Source organism: Spodoptera frugiperda, chromosome 29 (assembly GCF_023101765.2).
Source record: "Spodoptera frugiperda isolate SF20-4 chromosome 29, AGI-APGP_CSIRO_Sfru_2.0, whole genome shotgun sequence".
Classification (NCBI taxonomy): domain Eukaryota; kingdom Metazoa; phylum Arthropoda; class Insecta; order Lepidoptera; family Noctuidae; genus Spodoptera; species Spodoptera frugiperda.
Window position 1 is genome coordinate 10,169,271 of NC_064240.1, and position 17,761 is coordinate 10,187,031.

A 17,761-nucleotide genomic window follows, 5' to 3' on the forward strand; every position below is an offset into this window, starting at 1 on the left:
TTCTACGGTGGCATTTGTTTGTTTAATATTGTATCCTACGTATTTTCTGCTCTTCTAGAAACTAGTAGGTAAGTTGCTTTAATAGTTTTTTCTATAATAATTTTATGTTCCATCTACTCGAGTCGCAATGAATGCGGTGTTACCACAAAAATCCATTTACCGTGCGGTCTCGGAATATAAAATGGGCCGTTTTTACCCGTTTTTTGGTTGTTTAGCTATTTTTGTTCCTAAGTTTGTGAGTCAGTGTGTGTTTTATAATGATAATTAAATACTACAGTCACTTATAGAGCATAGTAGCATTTCAGCTGCTTGCCTGGTTATGCACAAATTATAATGTTTTCCGAAAATTAGTAGTAGGTAATAATAACTACGAAGCCTGGAAATAAGCCCGATGTACAGCAATCGGCCTATTCTCTAAGTGTAGCGACATGTGACAAGTAACAGATGACAGAAGTCGCACATAAACGAGCAAATCAACGGATGACGTCCTAAATGCTACATAGCAGATATGAAGTTTACGTGCGAATAAACATGGATAGAAAATCCCAACGAACAACAGTTGGCAGAAAGCCCGCCAGCCACGATCACCTCGCCTAGTCGAAGGATCCTCCTTTTAGGGAACTTTACTCTCTGTGCCCTAAACTGGTGATCCTGGCGTGATGCAGTGGAACAGGCTGCATAGATATTTATTTCTGCATGGGTAGCATTTATGGGGAATTAAGAGGCGTGAAGCTCTGTAGGTAGTATTTAACCACTATCAGTTTATTTAAAAACATATGTGTAACTGTTTATTTATCCTCAAAAAACGCAAGCTAAAAGTTTGGTACCCTAACTAAATAAATTTTAAAGGATATTTTGTCAGTGGTGTTCCAATGAGGACTTGGCTAAATTCCAATGGAAATAAAATTCCTGCTTTTAAAATATATAGCTGTTATGTCACTAATATTCTGCACAAATGGCTTGGCAATTTGTAAAACCATATCTAGCCAATTTTAGAATGTAACATTTCGAAGATGCATGTAGTGAGGTACTTAGTGGCTTTTTTGAGTTCACTAGTTATGTTATGACTTTTATAGTAGGTATAGGAAGTTGGTTACTAGGGTGTCCCAAAAAATGAATGTCGAAATTTTTGAACGCATACCCTCTAATTATTTTCGAATAGTGTCAACATACACGTATATAAAGTTTCATTTACCTAGAAGCACAGCAACCCGTGCCGAATTGCCTTGATACATGTCAGTACTTGCATATTTTGAGGCGTCGGAGTTATCGTATCGCAGTGCTTGTTATTACTTGTTTAATTTATTAGGGAACATATTGTTTTCGTTTAGTCAAGATGTCAGGGGCATTACGCAGTTCTAAAAAGTGTATATTATTCTTCATAGGTGATGTAAAACATCAAATCACCGATACGAAATTGCCCTCCAATGGCCAAGTATTGGTAGGTTTGTTTTACAACATTCAATTTTCAATCATTCAATCAATAAAAGTGCAAACCTAACTATTTGAGAGTGCATTAGTTATTGAGAAAAAGCCCGTATATTACTAATGCATTACCCAACTGTGTTAAGAAGCTAGTAGCCTTATACCAAGTTTGGAGAGATCTACAAAAAATGCGAACAAAACCGAAGACTTATTTAAACGCCCTCGTCAAATTTATTTCTAATTTGGACAATTTATTCGACATTGCATATCAGATTTGATGCTCATTAAAGATAGATGAGGATAGGATCTTCTTGCAGTGACAGAAAGAGTCTGGCAGGCCTGGTCACTTAGCTGGAGTGGACAAAAACCGGAACCTTGGTAAACTCTCTAGATAGGCCGCAGTTCCGGATCAGGTATCAGCCCTACTAGGCCCATCTATGGTGGTCTGATGGCTTTTTGTACCGCACGTGTCTGGTTCTGGTCGGGCGACGAGCTACATTTTGCTCGCCGTCCGCAGAACCACACTTACGGTGGCCAGAAATCGTTGCGCGATCCCTGACGCCCGGAGTGCCTCTCGCGACGGCTGGGTCTTGAGGAGGTTCGTTTCCATACGCGTCCCGCTTCTTCCTTAGCTAGCATGACTGCTTCGCATAAGAAAGAGATCGCATCCCAGTCTCCCTCACTCCGCACATAGCTTGAACCAACGCCGGACGCGAGAGGTCGCCGTAGCCTAGCACATCCCTGAGGACACGGCGATGCTCAGCCCATACCGGGCATACGGCCACCTGTACACCAATATGTTCCAACGTGTCCTTCAGGCGCTCACTATTGAGACACTTGGATTCAACATTGACGGTTATTCTACATGTAACTCGTCCAAAAGCAAGTCCTTGAACGATCATTTTAAAATTGATGACAGTTTCCTACACTAGATCCTATTCATGTTCAAAGAATGCTATTTTTCTAAAAATAAAGGCACAAATGTTAATACCAAAAGCCGTTAGTGATACAGCCAATGTGGGAGCAGTGTAATTATTGCAAGATTTCCACGAAAAAAAATCATACTTGAAGAGGAACAAAAACAGTTGTTACTACATTGCGCACAGGTACACAGACTGAAATATCCTGGCTGTAGAAGAAGTTGCCATTAATGAGGAATTTAATATATAATATTATTTTAATAATAAATAAATATTTAAAATAATAAAAAATATTAATTTATAACATTAAAGCTAACTTTAAGTGATTTTTCTTATAATCTCCATACAATTTTTTTCTTGAAACTTTGACATCAAGTCGGCACGGGTTCCCGTTATCCGATACCAATGATATTTTTTATTTTAGTTATTATGGTCAAATAGAAAAAATATAGAGGGTATGCGTACTTAAAATCGAAAAAATTTTTTTGCCCTTGTAGGCTGGGACACCCTATTGGTTACTATTTACCAACTTCAAAAAAGGAGGAGGTACTCAATTCAGTATGGCACCGACTTCTAACCTATCAGTTAGTACTTATAATAGTCATTTTATGCTTTTTAGTTTTAACTTTTTGTTTTTGGTTTTTTGAAGTCGGTTTTTAAACGCAGTTTTTTTTTATTTAGATACATTCCTTATTACGGTCAGAATATTACTTTAGTAGAATAAAAACTGTGGACTGATTCGAGAATCGAATCATGAGTATTTTAATCGGATGCTTAGGTAAGGACAATAAAACTGATAATTAAATGATCATTTTAATGTACAGCAAAAAAATCTTGACACCAAAAGAAAATACTCAAATCATACCAAACAACAAAAGAAAACAGCCATATCCAATTTCAAAAACCGAACCACAGATAACAAAGCTGTTTTTAATAAACAAAATGTTGCCAGTTATTACAGCGAGCAACGTTCTGAGAAGTCGACAACACATCTCCACTAACAAACGGCTTTTGTAGTATTAACTGCAGTCAGTTGGTCTCTCAAAGAACACTTTGTTGTACGAAGATAATATTTGAACGTTCCCAACCTAACTTTGTGTATAGGTAAGCACTTTAAGCTTAACAATGCTTTACTATATTGAGGAAATATCTTGAAAGTTAAGTCGCAAGTGGGAGAATCTTAGTATAACTACCTCTGCTTAAGTGTGAATGAGCCATACTTCGGCACGAATGGGTTCGCCCGGAGTGATACTATGGCCGAGCAGAAAACCAACGTGAAACAACGCTTGCGTTGCATTTCGTTATGTGAGGGAGGTGAGGTTATAATTGGGCCTTCACAATCTTCCCAATCCCCGATTCCCCATCAACCCTTAAATTCAAAATCCCCAAATGGCCAGCAACGCACTTATGACACTTCTACTGTTTCGTGTAACCATGGGCGGCGGCGATTGCTTACCATCAGGTCCGTCCGCTAATTTGCCAGCTACGTGTGCACCAGGTACCAAAAACGTGTATTTTCGTATCTTCGTAGATCCTAGGTATTCGATCCCAAAACAGAGCACCAATAGTACCTACTCATGAAAGAAACATTTATTCAAATAATCCTTGTATTATCTTTTAATACAATTTGTATCGGATCGCAAAAGAAAATGTAAACAGATAACGTTGGAACAATATGTAAATAGTATGTAATGTCAACATTATAATATTTATTGGCTGCTCATTTCTATGTAAATTGGCATGTGACTTGATAGGCAGGAGGTTAAATATATGTAGGTACGTACATCGTGTATGTCATGTGAATTTTGAATTGTTAGATCGGTTTTCGTTAAGTTAAATTGCGAAAAGACTGAGTCAGTTCTCTTTTGGGGGTAATGATTATCCAGTGACTTTTCCCGTCCTTGGGTGAGGTGAGATAGAGTGTCAGACTGTTACTGACGTTACTAAGCTGGCTAAGCACGATAGAGAATCACCCCGTTTTGACCTACAGTTCCCTGTATAATTGATAGGCAGATATGGCGCTAGCTACGCCCCGGTCGATTATCCTTTTAAAGTTTTGACAATGTCAAATCTCCCCTTGTAAAGAAACATACCATAACGTTGACATTTCAGTAAGGCAAATCCTGAGACAAACTCGCCAAAAGCTCTACCATCAAGCCTTATGCAACCATCGCTACAAAAACCTCGAAGACAAAAGATAAATTGCCTTACCTACTTTTTACTTTCACAATTTAATACACTCTCTCGCTTAGTCAACACACCAACATATACATATTACACACGCGCCAAAAAAACATATCAACCATTTTCCTCGTTGTAAATCCGGGCAAATGAAAAGTGTCGCATTTTATATTTCCCGCGGAAAGCCGTGCAATAAAGTATGTTAGCGATTTGAGTAGAATATGCATTTAGTGGGCCGACAGCTATAAATTCAGGGCCAGCGAATGAACGAGCATCCGTTGCCGCAACATTCTGTGGGCTTTTGTTACTGGGTCGAGTTCACGAGATATGGACTCGGGAAATGGAAGGATAGCCTCAAAAAAGTTGGTTGGTGTAGTAATTTTGTGTTGTTAGGACATCTAATTATATTGTTTTATAAGGTTACTGCCTGTAATGCTTAGCAAGATCCTTATAATTATGAAGGTGTCCCTTGTGAGTCTTCTGCTTTAATCGTGATTTGATACTTAATATTATAAATGTGAAAGTTTGTTTGTTTGGATGTCTAGATGCGTCAATCACGCTGAAATTTGGTATACAGACAGAGTATGAACTAAGGGATAGGATACTTTTTATCTCACGGGAACGCGAGCGAAGTCGCAACCAGAAGCTATTTGATAATATGTCCCAAATCTAGATGACTAGACAAACATTTTAGAATATTAAGTGGCAACTCGTATCTCTCAAAATAAACTTCACATTATTTGCTGGGATCCGACAAACACTGGGATGCAATCAGTTGCAACGAGCTCTAACTACGTAGGTAAATATTCTTCTGCTAACTTTAAATAAACAGACCACGGTAGTTAAAAGCTGAAATAACTACCGAAATGCTTTGGAGCAACTGATGGAGAACCTTAAATGAACGTCAGGACTTAAAAAATATAAGAAACGAGACTGTTGGCTAACGAACTTTACAAACAACTAAAAACAGTTTGAAACAACAACGTTGCAAATTCGATTCAATTATTTGTTTTCGTAAACCGATTAAAATTGTGTCACTTGGCCAACAAGAAAGAATTTTGGAAATAAATCAAAATACTTTCATAAACAAGTTCCAATATTTCACCTTTCAAAGATGTACGAAGTTTGAGGGCAAACATTTAATTTGCATCATAGCATTTTGTACTTAATGAATGATTTACTGAGGTCCATAATTGGTTGCAGTGCAGGTGTAGAATTTGAACCGTGTTCAAATCCCTAGGGTTGTGGTATAATTGAGCAGGTTTGTTACGAACGAATAGATGCCAAGGATTAGTTCGTGGCAGTGTGGGACTTTGGCGCAAGTAAATATCACTCTGTATTTCTTGTACGACATTACATTACATTAAGGTATAAGTACCTATGCTTTCGGAGCTGCGGACTACCTAGCGGGTTACCGGGGCTCCGGCTCAAAAATAGGAACGGGGTGCTTTTTAGTCAGTAATAGCCTGACACTCTCTCTGCCTCACACCAAGGCGGAAGAAGTCATTGGATAGATTTTCTCCCTTCAAAAAAGTATTTCTAAAATTTACTTAGGTATGCCAATCATTCTATTAGCTTCTTCTTTTCTTAATTAAGGCTTGCTATTACTCTGTACTGTAAACCTGGCCAACGATCGTTATCAGGACTTGGTAAAATAAAATAAAACAATGCTGATATTTAGCATCTACAGTTCGTTTCGACAACTTCAATCGTATCTTTCATTATCTACGGCTTATAACGATCATTCTGTGTCTTGACGTTCTCACCCATTAACAAACCAACAACAGCTCAACTTGTGTGGGAGATTTATACGCCTACTACAAAAAGAAAGATACAAGAAGAAGTACACTAACCAAATAACTGTATCCAAACTAACTTTCATAGTGAACTTATCTAATGACAGTTCCAACTTACTCACATTTATTGTCAAACAAAGGTCGACCTTAACGACATTTTGTTTCTTCAGCAATTATGTGATCTCCGGAACGAGCATTAGACCTCATTATTTCTTGACTATTACGTAATTACAGTAAATTGTTGAGAGTACAAATTGCATTGGTCATTCAGAGAATCAGTCCATTTATTTGTACGTACTACTAGGTAATCATGTTTGGTTTTTGAACACAATATTTTTTCCTATTACTGTGTTATGGATTAGCTGGTTAATTAATGGTTTAAATTAAGACTCGCATGTTTACCTATTATATCGTATTTGTTAAGCTTAAGTTAGGCCATGAACAACATTTAAACAGGTTCTTCAATTAATCAGAAAGTATTTTGCTTCTTACACAAGTCTTACATCGAAATTAAGCTGATGATTCCATATCGGTAAGAGAAGATATACCAAAACACACGACACCCCACACAATTTAAGATAAAAGAAGATGGTAACTCATAGGAAATACCTAGTTTTATCTCAAAACAATTATATTATTCCTGCCCTGGTTCGAAATTGAGAGCAAGCCAACATTATCAATAGAAATGTGTCATAGAGTGCACTTATTCACGGATACTATGAAGATCTTTATAATAGTGCCCATTGTGTGAATGACGATATTATTTATATTGAGTAAAATATAATTTTAGACCGTTTCATTGCTTAGTGCTGTTGTGTAAGTGAGATCATTCAGTTGATAGGTTCCTCGGTCAAATGGTGGTTCTTTTTTAATTTAAAGTATTTAGTAAACTATTTAAGAACTACTTTCATGACATAATTGTTGTATAATTCAATTGTAAATTTATGATTTTTTATAATAATCTAGACGTGTAATAGTGCTCTTGTAGCGTATTTACAAAAATAAATTCAATGTTTCATTGTTCCTCCTCGCCGAACAACACCTCGCCACCTGTAACTGCTGGCTTCCCGAGACTCTGGCGATGTCGTCGGTTCACGTATCCAAAAAATCGCTTTAACATAATATATTCCAAAACTATCCGTTTGTCAGACATCATTTTCCATTGAACATCGAACTAATAGCGCCCAGCTGCAAAACTTCCCCATTCTAAAACATCCGATCACTATTCTCGATTGAAATGTTAACACAGATGTTTCCGAGCTTTTATGAAATTATAAAATGTTGTCTCAATTACGTAGGTATGGTATGGTGGGTTATATTGGATCTTCATGGTATGTGGGTCAATGTGATTGCTATGGAATCCGTATATTTACATCAGAACCGATGTTATTGCGTTTTGAATACGTTCAAATTGAATGTTTAGAAAACCTTTTGGGTTATGAATTTTCTTGGACATCGGTATAATGATTTCAGTCACTGTCGAGTCCAATATAATTATTAAATTCGTTCTCTCTTCATCTTAAACAAAATATAGAGTTAATGTGCCGGGTAGAAAATCCTTTTTTATTTTTAAGAAACGTTGCCCCACACTAGGATTTTCTCCTGTGTCGTCAGTGTGTTTACTTACATATAAATTCACATACACATGACACCCAGACCCGAAACAACAATTTGAGGATTACTCAAAGAATTGTTACGTGCGGGAATCGTACCTGCTACACGTTATACGGTAGCCAGTAGCGCCAACTGTGCAGTCAATTAACGACGACACAATAAAATAAAATTAATGACCACACATGAAAAAAGAATAGGGAGGTCCCTTTTTCGAAGAATGTGATAATGATTACCTTCCACCAGCTCAGAAAACAAACTGACCTCGTTGAAAAAAAATCAATACCTTTAGTGAACAGAAATGATGATATATGTCCCAACAATATAGTGTTAAGACAAATGTGTGTAAATATAATTTACATTACATGAACAAGGGTAACAATAAGGCATCATGTTTATACATGGCACTGTACAGGGAATAATAAAGTAGGATCGAATAAGGTACCTCGAATAAATCAGGGTCCCTGAGCTACCTCCCGCAACCGTTTCTGTCCTCGCCCTCTAAGATAGAGGTGTATATTAAGTTCTTGAGATTAGAGGACATAGTTCGGTGTAATATTAGGGCATGGTGCAGAAAATATTGGTCTTATAATTAAGCTTTCTTGCTTTAGTGCCTTGTAGTTAAATTAAAGTTAAGTGTGATTGTGTCTATCACTAAGGAGTTTATTAATGAGTGTGTATTACACTAATAATATTATTGTCATATGTCGGGCATGTCATAGTCCTGGTGAATCCATAAGACATATAATTTCTGGTTGTGGTCGTTTGGCTAATGGTGAATATTTGCATAGACATAATTAGGTGGCCAAGATTATCCACCAGCAACTTGCTTTACACTACCAACTTGTTGAGTTTGAGGTTCCATACTACAAGTATGCGCCCGATCCAGTTCTCGAAAACGGCCATATCACGTTGTACTGGGATCGATCTATCATCACTGACAGGACTATTGTAGCCAATAAACCTGATATAGTGGTGATAGACCGACAAGCGCGCCGTACGATGATAATCGATATCACCATCCCTCATGACGAGAACCTCGTGAAAGCTGAAAAAGATAAACAAATAAAATATCTTGACTTGGCTCACGAGGTTGTCGACATGTGGAATGTGGATTCGGCTATCGTTGTGCCGATAGTTGTGTCGGCCAACGGTTTAATACCCAACAGCCTCGACAACCACCTTAGGAGGCTGGGGTTGGGCGGATGGATCAAGGGCCTGATGCAGAAGGCAGTACTCCTCGAAACGGCACGTATTGTGAGGAGGTTTCTGTCTTTGGAGCCCTAACCACCGGTAGCTTGGACCATGCTCCCGCTACTGGTCGGCTCCTATTTATTTTGTTTTTTATTTTTATAAGTAATGTTTAAAAATATAATTTTAGAGTGTTTTAAATAAATATATGGAAATTATTAATAGATTTAGATTACAGCCATGATCGTCTCACTGCAGGGTAAAGGTCTCCCTACCCTCCTTCTACTCCTCTCTGATTAAATATTATAATTGTGAAAGATTTTTTGTTTGGATGTTTGGATGCTTGTCTTTCCATCACGCTGAAACTACTGAACGGATTTTGATTAAATTTAGTACACAATACACATATAAGTATTAGCTGACATGAGTGACAGGATACTTTTTATCCCACGGGAATGCAGACGAAGCCGCAGAAGCTAATCTTTTTAGTTCTTAATATTTTTGCCATTTTCCAATCAACAGCCACTACTGAACTGTGAGTCTCTTCTACATAAGAGAATTAGCCATTAGTCTTCTTGTTGAAAAGACTGATTGGAGGTCACAGAAAAGGTTTTACGATAGCGTTGTTTTCCGGTTTCTGTCTACTGTCTTTGTTAGTGGACTTACGACACCCACGGGGATAGTTGAGATGGTGGCAATATATAACCTCTACTCTGTCGGCTAAATAAAAATATCACAATAAAAAAGTAACACGCACCTTTTCCATTTCTCCTGGAATCAAAATAATATCTCAAATCATCATCAAAATCCGTTAACTGAGCTGATTGTAAACCAACACAGCGTACTGCCTTCAAAACGGACTTACATAGTTTTAAAACATCACTTTTAAAATTTTGTCTAGACTTTAAAAGAGGCAGTGGCATTTGAGTTTGTTTCGGCATTTCATCTCAGAGTAGTCCGTTAGGAAATGGCGACCTCATCTAGATTTTTTTACAATCAATTTTGACGTGTAAAAGTGTTCTTTTGAAGTCTATTTACAAAATAAATTCATTTCATTTCATTTCAAATAAACCAAACACGTTTGACACAGAAACCTTAAGGAGTGTTAGTTATCCGATATCTGCATACCATATTCTTGACTTTATACAGGGTATGGAATATAGGTCATTCTTTTATGAAAATCTTTGCCGTTCCATTAATATTTTCTATGAAGATTGTGTGCTCTCGTCTCGCATTGTTGACTCTTACGTCAGCTTTCACAACACCCTGTGAAATTACTCCTCACCTTTATACTGCGTGAATGTAACATCAAGTATATTATTCCACATAGATTTTAGGTAGAATTCTAAGCTTTTTGCCAAGTTATACAGACCTGTTTGATTTTTTTTTTTTTTTTTTTAAGAGGGGAAAACATTCAATTGTTTCTCCCACCTTGGGCGAAGCCAAAAGAAGTGTCAGACTCTTTCTGACTAAAAACCAACCAAAGCCCAAATAACTAGGCAGTTCGCAGACAGTTTCGTAAACATTTTCATAGTTGAGACAATTTCTATGGTGAAATAAAATAGATGACTATTATTTTCATTAGTAACTCCTTAGTAATCTATACCTTCTAACACGCTTAATCCGATTGCATCAGGAACCTTGTGCTGCAGTTAACCTCACCATAATATTAATAGTTAACACATAATTTTGTATAAACCTCTCATAATACAGGATTACAAAGTTTTAGTCCATGGTTTTGTTAGAATCGTAAAATTAATACTGAAATACGAAATGTATCTGTAATAACACTAAATATAAACATGTTGCCGGAATTGAGAAGAGGGATAAACTCACTCCCTTAATGGGAGACCCTTTAGGAATCACTAGGTGAGCCATTCGAACTAATAAAATACGAAATTCTTGGACACTCCTATTTCTTTCTACGGCACATCGAAAAGAAATTTTATCGTGCGCATTTAAAGTTCAAATTAGATTGCGTGGCTTCGTGTATGGGTGCTTTCTGTGGTGTAAGGGTAAGGGTCAATTTAATTAATTACAGAAACCACGACATGCGCCCTATTAAACCTTTGTTACGCGGCTCTTATTTTATATACTTTCTACGATTGCCGCTGACATTTATTGTTATTATATTTTTTTTTGTTTTCGAAATTAAGTGAAGTGTGGGAGAGCCATGCTTCGGCACGAATGGGCCGGCTTGACCGGAGTGATACCACGGCCTCACAGAAACCCGACGTGAAACAAAGCGTGGGTTGTGTTTCGTTGTGTGAGTGAGGTAACTGGAGGCCCACTTGGCTCTCCCACACTTTATCATCAAAAACTTCAACTAGCCGTTAAAACATTAACATTGCCTAAAGGCCATATACATTTTTCACCAGCTTTAGTGCTGAATTAATCTTAACCACTATTTCACTGAAATGAGTTTTTCATTCTCCTCTCTAAAAATTCTTCCTAAAAAGTATCTTTAACATAAAATTAGCTTCGCTACTAACATACTTTTTAATACATTTTTTGAATTTCAAAGCTACACTTTTCGGTTTAATTTAAAGTACCTAAATGTTTTGACTTCAGACCTTCCATTCCATTTTTAATTTCAAATTCAAAAAGCCTCTTGTAACGGCAAATATACTTTCGCATTTACAACGCTTGCATTGTGAGACTGAGGCTACTGGAAGCCCAATTACCCTCCTTCCCAATCCCCGATTCCCCAACAACCCCTAAATTTCTAACTCCCAAAAGGCGGTAACGCACTTTTAACGCCTCTGGTGTTTCGAGTGTCAATGGGCGGCGGTGATTGCTTACCATCAAGCGATCCGTCTGCTCGTTTACCGGCTAATACCATAAAAAAACACAATAAAACAAAGGTTTTCAATAAACAAAAACTATTTGTAAATAAAACTAGGTTAAGTAACACCAGTAAAACCCCAAACGCAACAAAAAGCATTCATAGAAAAATCTAGAGTAAGTAAACATTTTCAAAATAAATTACTTGCATTACATCAACGTCTCGCCAGTCCATCGATACACATATTATGTAATTTTAACGTTATATTTAACCTTCGATTAACCAAATGCTAGATGAGTCAGACTACTGATCTATTATAAGCTACCATCACCTGCAAATCAACCTACCCTTTTCTGTCAGATTTCTTCATTAGAATTTCAACCTTACAGTTTTGATATAAAGTCGAAACTTCAATGTACAAAGAAGACTGGTTGGATAGCTGTATCTGCTGGCGTTTGTAGTGACGGTGATCTATTTACGTCAATAATGTCCTATGTGTCGATTATCGATTGAAGATCTAATTTCGTTGTAGACGTAAACTAATCAGTGTTCAATAATTTTTGTTTTACATTGCTTGATTAGTAATTAGTGTGATTGATGTCTTGTGTATGGAAAGAGCAATGGTTATTAAAAGGGTTTGTTTGGAAAAATCTTAAAATTATCCATCAGTCTGAATGAATTTAACCAATATCAATCAAATCATTTGTCAATCAACTATTGACTTACTCATTTAACTAACTAGCTGATGCCGCGTGGTTGTACCCGCTCTGTTAGACTCCTATTATTCATAGCATGAAGTTATATAGTTTTTAATCTTCTTCAATAAATGGACTATCTAACACAACAATAATCATTCTAATCAGTACAGTAGTTTAGGCGTGAAGAAGTTACAGAGATGTGAGTTACTTTGGTACAAAAATATACAAACAGTAGTTTCTGCGATTAGTGCGGTCAAACAAACAAATAACCTCTTCAGCTTTATATAGAGAAGACCTTTTGTCTCACGAGCGCAAAATCGAGAAACCTCATTCGTCGGAGATGAGGCCGTAAGGATTCAAGGAACCAATGTTATATTATGTTTAAATAGAGGGTGGTTAGGAGAGCTAACACACATGATTAATCAAACGAAAAACTAGTAAAGCTTCTTTGATGGAATAAGAAACCGTATTATAAATATGATTAATGATTTTTGGTCTATGCTTGGTCTATCACACTAATATTATAAATGTAAAAGATTGTTTATTTGGATGTTTGTCCGCCAATCACGCTGAAACTACTGAACGGATTTGGATGAAATTTGGTATACAGATAGAGCTGATTTGGGTGATACTTTTTATCCCGCGGAATGACGGGCAAAGCCGCCGGCAGAAGTAGTTTTCTCTATAAAAATAAAAATGAAACTCTTGAATCTATCTATCTTATCCTTACAATTATTATCTTCTATAATAGACCCCGTCTGATATGTGAAAAGACCTACCTAAATACTGTTTCCCCGTATTTAAACAAAATACTATTTCATTGTTTCTCTTTAAACAATTGAACAGCGGCGACCACAAGCTGTCGGGTCCAGCCGCAGTTTTTATTACACGTCCAAGCCCTTTTATAAATCGTTTAAAAGATGTCTGGCATTGTCAGGTGTATTCCCACGTCACATCTGACGTCAGCTACAGTCCTGACGTCATTCTGAACCTTGTTTCAAGTCAGGGAGCCTACTCTAATTCAACGAACGAACGAACGAACGAAAAATCTTCGCAGATTGCATACTACAATTCTATTTATTGCGAACTTTCGTGAACAAAAATGAACGAATGAAATGAAGATAAATAAATAGGTTTTGATATGAAATTAAAAATAAAACGTTATTTCAAGTAATTCTATTAGTAAATCAATAAAACCTACGGCCGAAGATTAAGTCTTTGACTGCCAATAGAAAACTGTTGAAGGCAAATCCTCCGCTAACGTCGGTCGCCGGTGACCACCACGGCGTTCAATGTATTAATCGAAACTTCGGATTCGAGAACCGGAGAAGGTCCCCAGGAATATAAGTAATAAACACTTTTATTCCCAGTATCTTACCGAATCACTTAAATATTCACAAACAATTTTGAACGAAATGCTCGAATAATCTGACAGTAGTAAGGCTTAGCTGAAAGCACTTATATTTAGTTCCAGTTTAGTAAACTGGGGAGCTGCAGGTAAATATTAACTTTATTGTCAAGAACTGAAAGTACAATATCCTGTTCCTGAAGAGCTTTCAGCTAAGTTTCAACGACCTACATGTTAGTATCTTCTACCTTGGAGGTTGCGTAAGATTTGATTTGGTCTTATTATAGATCTTACTTTTAAGACTACTAAACTTGGGAGCCAAGAAATGAAGACAATTTAGATTTTTTTATTTCTTGTTTAAATATTTTCTGATAAAAGTATTTTATTGATTAGTAATGTATGTCGTACAAAAGGTTAATTGAATTGCCATAAAAATGCTTTTTTTTTGTAAAACGATTTTTTTTTTTTTCATGAAAATGGGTGAAAGAGCTCTCTAGTGTAGCTGTAGCTAGTGGCTCCCATTATTTGCTCCCAAGTGTATTTTTGTAAAAATGGAGTCTTGGAGTCCCACTTGGAGTCTCGCAATTTTTTAAAATTATCGTAATTCAGTAAAATTTTAAATCAATATCAAACAAGAAAACAAGCAATATCTTATCCTTTAAAAGTAAATATATCAGGATCCAATACTTTAAGAAATAGAAGACGTGGTGTAGTGACATGCGGTTGGCGGTTCCATTCACATGTCAGTCACATGTACGACGTATATTGGGGGTCGTTCACAATGTCGTGTCAGTTTACCCCTCATAGGACTTTCGATTGTGGTAGATAACTATGGATTAGGAGAAAATATTTAATACCCAAAGAAAAGCCATCTTATGCTGCAACAAGTACTGTTTGTCAAGAGGCCATATATTAGGCCATCACTGTTTCAAATTTTAAAATTGCAAATTTCTATCTAAAAACACTGATCTTTAGAGTTACATAGACTGATCTGCAGAATTGATTACATAACTGTTGAGGTTAAAAATTAAATGCTTAAAATCTTTCAGTTAAAAAAATAATAATTTGAAAATATCGAATCATTTTTTTTTAATAAACGTTACCCACACTTGGGGTTTTCTGCAGTGTCGTGGGCGCATTTATAAACAACATAACATACACATGACAGCCAGACCCGAAATAAAATTTGTGGGTCACAAAAATAGTTGCTCCGTGCGGGAATCGAACCCGCTACATGTTATTTGACTGCATATGGTTGGCTTTTTTTTTTTTTTTTGAGGGGGGAAAATCATCCAATGACTTCTCCCGCCTTGGGTGAGGCGGTAGGGAGTGTCAGACTCTTACTGACTAAAAACCACCCCGTTCCTTCTCCTGCTTTGAGCCGGAGCCCCGGTAACCTTTTACGTTGTCCGCAGCTCCGGATCAGGCATCAGCCCTACTGGGCCCCATCTGTGGTGGTCTGGCTCTTTGAGGCGCGCGCGGAACGCGACGCGCCGTACGCACGGGTCTGGTTCTGGTCGGGCGGCGAGCTACCCTTGCTCGCCGTCCGCAGACCCGCACTTACGGTGGCCGGAGATCGTCACGCGATCCCCGACGCCCGGAGTGTCTTCTGCGGCGACTGGGGCGTGAGGAGGATCGTTCCCTCACGCGCTCCGCCTCCTCCTTAGCTAGCATGACTGCTTCGCAGAAGGAGGAGACGGCGTCCCATTCCCTCTCGCTCCGCACCATGGCCTGAACCAAAGCCGGACGCGAGAGGTCACCGTCGCCGATCACATCCCTAAGGACACGGCGGTGCTCAGCCCATGCAGGGCACACCGCTACTGTATGCTCCACCGTGTCCTCCGGGTGATCCACGCAATGCCGACACCCGGGCGTTTCCTCCCGCCGAATCCGAAACAGGAACCTACCGAAACTTCCGTGTCCGGTAAGCACCTGCGTCAGGCGGTAGGTGAGGACGCCGTGACGCCTCTCTAGCCACTCCTCAAAGAGGGGACTTACCGCTGCTATAACAGCGAGCCCATGCATATGGTTGGCTGCCGCATAAACTAACGACCACATATTTCCAGAATTCTTTTAACTCTTCTTCTGCAATAACAGTCTCAACAAATCAACCACAATTTAAATTCCCAATAAATTACAATTAGATACAACAGTTACCTAGCTTGTCACTTATAATTGCGCAGATGGTTGCCCTTGCCAACAAATCGATAACCTCTAACTCCTTACATCACCGACAGGAATGTAGATGATAGGTTACCGGTAGCGCACGGCCAATGGTCATAGAGTGCATAATTGCACAACATGATACTAATTGTGACCTAGTTTATAATAGGGTAGATGACTAATTTTTTTATTTGAATGTCCTTCTTGTAGATTATTTTAAAACATTACACACGCAATTTTTTTTCTTACAGAAACAAATGAATTGGCGTAAGTATTTGCTATCACGACTAGATTTGATCTTATCTTATCAAATTCACGTGATCCTCAAGCAGGAAGCTAATAACAATTTTATGTTCCTGGTTTTTATTAATATTTATATAAACAATAATTTTTATACTTTCATCATCGAACTAAAAGACAATCGGTGAAGCGTCATCGCTTCATGGTAGATATCACACCCAATCGCACGAAGCGCTTCGTTTCAAGCTTCCTTGTGCGAACTGCTGAGATGTGTAATTCTTTGCCAGAGTCTGTCTTTTCGGATGGACATTACCTGGGTGTCTTCATGGCCCCCAAAGCTATACGGTTGCTTATGGGCAAACGTGCGCCGTCGTAGGCCGCATCATCATTTATCACCAGGCGAAATAGTGACCAAAGGTCGACGTCGATTAACAAAAAAATGGGCGCCTACAAAGAACTGTCAAAAGACCGATACAATTATGAAGTCCGATCGGAACACATTCCGCACAAAGAGCCGAACACGTCTTTAATCAATTGAGCGATTAAAAGTTAATTGGTTAATTTGTATTGGCGCGTAAATCAACTGCTGTTCCTCTGTTATTTGTTTAACTCTTACGTTCTGTACACATGATTAAAATTTTCTTAGTAACTCTCGTTTCACTGTAATTTTTGTATGTTTTTTGATCCGGAGTTGCGGAGTACCTAGTTGGTTTACCGGGGCTATGGCTCGAAAGTCAGAAGTAGGAACGGAGTGGTTTTTAGTCAGTAAGAGACATTCCCTTTCGCCTCGCCCAAGGCAGGAGAAGACGTTGAATGATTTTCCCTCCTTAAAAATTAAATAAAAAAAGCTTATATGTTTTTGGTAATAACGTCCGAATCTGACTGTGTCATATTTTATTTTATTTACATTTCTGTATGTAACATATGATAGCGGACTTCATTCCAGGTAGCATTCTGTATCAGTCCACCATTTCATTGTGCATCAGGTACTTAAATATTTCTGTCAGTTACGTTAGTCCTATTATAATAAGGAAATAACACTAACCAGGCATTACAGATATTAAAAAAAATTGAGGAAAAATTTAGTTATACATACATAACATAGTTATATGACTTGTTTGGGCATAAAATCGGCGATGCTATATATAGACTTAGCCACAGACTATGAACTAAAGGAAAATCAACACACAATCATCTTCAGGCGGAACACGCAAGCATACAATATACGAGTTTACAAAATATCCACACAATATCCATAGCAAATTAATTTCAAAGAGTAGCCAGCGGTGTAACGTGCATTGTGTCACGGTAACACGGCGCATGTTTACGCATTTGTCAAATGGAGTGGTGTTCACTTGCAGCCGGAATGACCGCAGCGTTTCAGTTAGATCCCGCTCGGAACA

General features: G+C 37.9%; 2 protein-coding genes across 6 annotated transcripts in view; one reads left to right on the plus strand and one right to left on the minus strand.

The window, feature by feature from the left end:
* The window catches only part of LOC118268087 (sorbin and SH3 domain-containing protein 1), a 208,535-nt gene that overhangs the window by 14,607 nt on the left and 176,167 nt on the right, over positions 1 to 17,761 (plus strand). The gene's annotated exons all lie outside the window — the stretch shown is intronic.
* Positions 15,313 to 16,013, minus strand: LOC126912767 (uncharacterized). The gene has a single exon (XM_050706677.1). It carries the CDS (start codon positions 16,011 to 16,013, stop codon positions 15,516 to 15,518), a length of 498 nt encoding a protein of 165 aa, XP_050562634.1. The 3' UTR covers positions 15,313 to 15,515.